The following is a 5,719-nucleotide window of genomic DNA, read 5'->3' on the forward strand; positions in this document are numbered from 1 at the left end:
GTATGATAGCGTTGGCCTAAAACAAATTAATATATACTTTTTATCCTTGCTAAAAAAATTATAGAATATATCAACTGTAAAATTGAATTAAAATTAAAATATAATTTGACTACATAAAACAAAATAAAATGTTCTATTCATATGAGATAAATTAAAATACACTGTTATCCGGCTTTAAAAAGAATTATAATCAAACTAAATATAATTAGTTAGGTTTTTTCACTATATTGGGCCTCAGGGTTAAATAAAATAAAAATCAAATTAAATAAGATTTGTATACTATTAACCCGGGTAAAACTTATTGTTTAAATTAAATAATTATTATCTTCTATAAACACTAATAGAAATATCAATGATACTATAGATTTTTAATTAGTAATATTATTTATTTCAAATTTAAATACCTCAAAATAAAAATATCAAATATATGTGTATATGTATAATTATTATTAAATTATATTATATAAAAATATTGAATAAAAAAATCCCATATCTTAAAATTTTGAATTCAGTTTATACTTTAAAAATTAGATATAATTAGAAAAAATCATTACAGGGCAATAAACTAGTATAAATGGAAGTAACAAATGAAATTCAAGCTAGGACATATTTTTTCAAATCTAGTCTTAATATTATTCTTTCTATTCTATCCTCCCCCACCAAAAGAAAAAATAAATTTATAAGAGAATTGCAATCAGTAGTACTTCTCTTGATCAGGTTCCAGTTGATTGCATAAATCACCACAGAGATTGTTAGGCACATCAATTGATTATTAATTCCCGCAGTCTCTGAAGAATCCTTGAGGTGTCCACACCAACTCTAGAGAATTTAGCCTGCAGAAAGGGTCAATAGATATTCACACAACTAATTAACTAATACCATGGGACTACTATTGCTAAAGTGGTAAAGATGTTGTATGGATAATAGGATTTCAAAGGAAAATGATATTGTAAATATATATTGTATTGAAATTTCATTTCATTTACGTATTTTAACCACGCTGGAACACCATTATCCAAAGGACAAAGAGTAATGACCTACCTGAGCATGGACCGTGTTAAAAACCCTATCTCCAACCCTAGATATATTAGTGCTGACAACATCTGCTTCTTGTTGTTGAAGAACACTGATGACATCGCCCAAACTGATGTTATTCTCTATGCCAGAAACTATGAGCACCTCTATATTACTGGAACCCGACTCTCTTAATTCAACCGATGGCAGCAGTGTGAATGATGCTGGTACGGGGTGGCTGCTACCATTCTCGCTATTTCGAGTTAGTACTTCCTGTTTCACCTTGAGTTTATCTATTCTCTCTTTCAGTTGCTCAATGTAAGCTGCTGCTTGGTCTAGCTGATCTTGTGTTGATAACTCCTGATCGATCAATGTTATTATTTAATTAGCAATATGTAACTCTAACTTCTTCTTTTTTGAAGTCATGTAACTCTAACTTAGGATAACGTATAGGAACATAAAATGTAAATGAAATACCACCTATCTAGTTTTTCTCTATATCAAATAATTTAATAGAACAAGCTTGCGTGCAATTGAACAAGGACTATGTCAGATCTAGGTCTAAAATACATCAGTGCCAAAATCTGCTCAAATCTGACATAAACTATGCTAATTTCAGCGGATTCCAAAAATTGGTCAAATTTGTGGAAAATTATAACAAACTATCATAGGTGTCACAATGTGGTCCAAACTCATTCATATCATAGGAATTTTATAAGGTGCCTAATTATGATTACAGTATCAAAGGAATATTATGGCAACATCACTGCATATGCCAGCCATCATAGACTTGATTTTATGTCAGTTAAAAAAGGACAAATCACAATTTTCTTGGTTCTTCTAGTTGATCTATACTCCACACAACATATTAATATCTCTGTTCGTGATATTCATTTTAATAAATTTCAAAATTTTCTCATGCTAGTTGCTAAAAAAATTGTTAATGAAAAACTATTGAAAATTATAGCATGTACTGGATTTCATAGTTTTCTTGGCAAATGCAACAGCATACCATAGCAGATGCATAGGAGAACTAGGTTCAAGTGCAGATGTAAATACATAAATATATAAATATAACATACCCTGGAGATATTGAAGTGCTGGGGTGGGATAAGAGAAGTAAGCTGGCAGCACAGTTGTTTCATGTATATCCTTCTATTCTTCTCCACGGTCTTCCGATCTAGTTTTTGACTGCTTCCCGACGCTGCTGCTGAATTCATATGTTATATGAATTATGTGCAGAGTATGGATGCACGCAAAATGGAAGCAGCCGAAATTGTATCAAGAGGAAAAAAGTGATTAATATTAATGTGTTGGAAAATGTACACACGGACCAATTATATATAGTATGAGAAAGAGACTCCAACAACGTGAATGTCATATCAGTGAACTGTTGTATGGGGTCAAATTAAGCATACACCATCCATATTTTTTTGTTTTCTCCCGAAGAAATATGAAAAAAATTACTGAAAATACACAAACACATGGGACACAAACACATGGGACGCAAGTAGTTAAAAACTTGTGCAAGGCCCTCCAAATCTCCGGTCTAGATGTGGGTTTACTTGCCAATTATCAACATAAATCAACCTTTATAACAAATATATTAACATACATCTAATCCCTTTCTATTACTGATGATTTCCAAGATTAAAGTACGAAGACAAGAACACAGAAACAACTCTCATATGAAGTTTATTACAAACCCAACACACACAGGAACTACTCAAACTAAACCTCATCTGGTAATTCAAAACCCTCTTCCTGTATTGGGATTAGCACTCTTGGTACCAGAGGGTCCCGCCTTTTCAATCGCTTCTTTACTATCCGTTTATGAATAGGCTTCATTCTCGGACTTTACTCAAAGATAAAAGTGAATAATAACAAGCGTGAGTCATAATTACTTAGCAAGTCCATATATATGTATAAATGTCAATAAAATTAAATCAAATGAATCCGGTAGGGATTAGATAAGTAATCTCAAGAATATCTGTTTATTTCTCTAATTCATAAGGATGTCGTTGACGACGATCAACAATAAACTAGACTGGATATAAGAACCAAAATATGTACTATAACCTGCGGATCAGTCAGGATACAGTACAGATCTATGCCCATCCGCATAGACCCACCATCGTATCGGGTACTCATGCATATTCTGGCCTTAATAAATAAAGGGTCTAGTCCATCTGTGGACCTATTCGTAACGATCCAGTCCATAAGGTAAGCATTCGGAATAATCGATATGCTATGATGTTATCCTAACATCACGATGTGTATCTAGTTAGAGATAGTATGTAATCAATTGGAATATGAATAGAGGTGTTTAACTTATTGAGGATAATCAGAATTATTGTAAAAGTATTATCAAAAGAACATTAATTGAACTGCAGTAAACCCGAACAAAGATCATATGCTCAAGATATCAATAACTTGTCTCTAGTATAGGAATAAGTATAGTAATTCACTATTCTGAATTTAGAACACGGGAGAAAACTTGCCTTGTACGCGATCTCTATCAAATCTACTACTGTTATCTAACTCTGGCTTGTACTGCCTTTCTTGATTCGTATCTATAAAAGAAGGATACCACTTTATTTGATTTGTACATTATTTGTACATCAAATATGTATCCACGCAACCCTTATCGTCTACCCATACGATGATAAATAGCTCCTAACATAATTATAACTATCATTTAAGACTCAAATAATCACATAAATCATAAAGCACATAAGTCAGGCAGTCACCCAGGTCATTAAAATATTTTCAGAATTAAAATCGGGTCATTATATCTATTATTGTACAATATCTAACTCGTATTCTAATTTTTGAAATTATCAAACCCGTATTCCCCATTAATGGGGTCTATAATTTTCTGAAAAAAATTGGGATTTAAAACTTTTTTATCAGAAATAGATCATTTTTCTGATTTTAGGAGCGTTTTTTTAATTGAAAACGGACAAACAGTTCAATTAATATTCAATTAATAAGAATAATATAATTATTAATCAAAATATTTGATTATTCAAATTAATTAAATATTAATTATATTTATAAATAATTATTTAGGAAAAATCAGAATTAAAATAATTTTCCATAATTTTTGGGAAATTAAACGAATTTAAAACAAATTATTTGAATAAACTGATTAATCATCAAAATAATTAATCAATCCATTCCAGGAAACAACTAACCAGAATCATCGCTTGATAGGGAATAAATAAATCCTGATTACGTAATTAATATTGCATTAATTACACATGATTTGGGCCACAAAGCCCAAATAAAAAGATGTTTGACATTCAGACCAAAAAGGTTAACACATTGATTAGGCCTGATGGACCAGATCAGGCCTGATGGAACAAAGAAGGCCCACAAACCTGAATATTAATTAATTTCATAATTAATTAAATAAGGGAGAAAACAGTGGTCAATATGAGTCATAATAGGGTCATGAATCCTTGTAGATCAGCCCTTAAGGGGTCAAATCGAATAAGGAATCAACTTCTTACTTCCTAGGACTCCAAAGTTCATTCTGACTCTGAGACTTGCCCATCAAGTCTCCTAACCCAAATCCGATTCAAGGACTCCCAAATATCTATATAAGGGGCCTCACCCCACGAATTAGAACTACATTTTTTGACTTGATCCTTGGCAATTAGCAAGGTACGTAGGCATCTTGTTAAGGCAGATCGAGTCACGAAACACAAGAGCAGACAAATCAAGCCTCGAAGCTCTCATTCCTTAGTAATAGATACATCAATTATTATACCTTAGTTTTTGATCCATAACATTTGGCGCCGTTTGTGGGAAGGCACTACAACAGCCATGGCGAGAACACGGAGAACAAGCAACGTCCTTGAAGGAGGAACACCCGCGGGGACAACCCAAACGATTTCATCAACCGTGGAGGTGCCTCCGCATTCAACCTATGCCGTCATCCAATGAGGAGCTCAGGTAGGGGCGAATCCCCAACTTCAACAACTACATACACTTGTGAATTGTCGACCCATTGGGTATGAGTATTCAACTGTTGTGACCACTAACCCCCTTATGGGATGCCCCTTTATCCCGAGGTTGGAGGAAGTGGACATGCTGGACGGAGTGAAGCACGAGGGCAAACACCCCCCTACATACAAGGTTTGGCTCCTATCCCGGAGGATCAGGAATTTTCTGGTCCTTATACTGAGAGAGACTCCGAATCTTCGGATGTTGAAGTGGCCCAAGAAGGAGACGTGTTGGCAAAGAGCCGATGGCTGATGTAACCAATGTCCTAGGAGCACCCGAGGGGTGAATCCCCAAGAAGTGCAGGAGAGTATCAAGGCCCATGAGGCTGAATTTCAAAGGCTGAAACACGACTTGGAGGCGCACCAGGTTCCCAGGCCCCCATTACCGCCTAGGGGGAGGAACGCTCCTCCAATCATAGACCTGGATGGTCCGTCACAAAGAAGGGATGTAGTCCCAAGAGCTGATCCAAGCAATCTTCTTCCCCTTGGGGATCCTGATGATCCTACTCCACCATTCACTGAATAGATAATGAATGCCCACATCTCAAGGAAGTTTAAGATGCCCACTATCAAAACTTATGATGGCACGGGAGATCCCGCTAATCATGTCAGGATATTCTCCTATGCACTATTGTTGCAACCCGTGAATGACGCTATTAAGTGTCGAGCCTTTTCTCAAACCCTGTCGGGGATGG

The 5,719-nt window shown here is 34.9% G+C and overlaps 1 protein-coding gene across 1 annotated transcript; it reads right to left on the reverse strand.

The window, feature by feature from the left end:
* Positions 1-561: 561 nt before the first annotated feature.
* On the reverse strand, positions 562-2,304 carry LOC141693603 (transcription factor bHLH168-like). The gene is made up of 3 exons (XM_074498750.1): positions 2,097-2,304; positions 1,042-1,374; positions 562-833 (listed from the first exon to the last, which is right to left on the reverse strand). Exons 1-3 carry the CDS (start codon positions 2,232-2,234, stop codon positions 762-764), a joined length of 543 nt encoding a protein of 180 aa, XP_074354851.1. The 5' UTR covers positions 2,235-2,304; the 3' UTR covers positions 562-761.
* Positions 2,305-5,719: the final 3,415 nt, after the last annotated feature.

The sequence above is a fragment of the Apium graveolens genome, chromosome 10 (assembly GCF_009905375.1).
Source record: "Apium graveolens cultivar Ventura chromosome 10, ASM990537v1, whole genome shotgun sequence".
In the NCBI taxonomy this organism is placed as follows: domain Eukaryota; kingdom Viridiplantae; phylum Streptophyta; class Magnoliopsida; order Apiales; family Apiaceae; genus Apium; species Apium graveolens.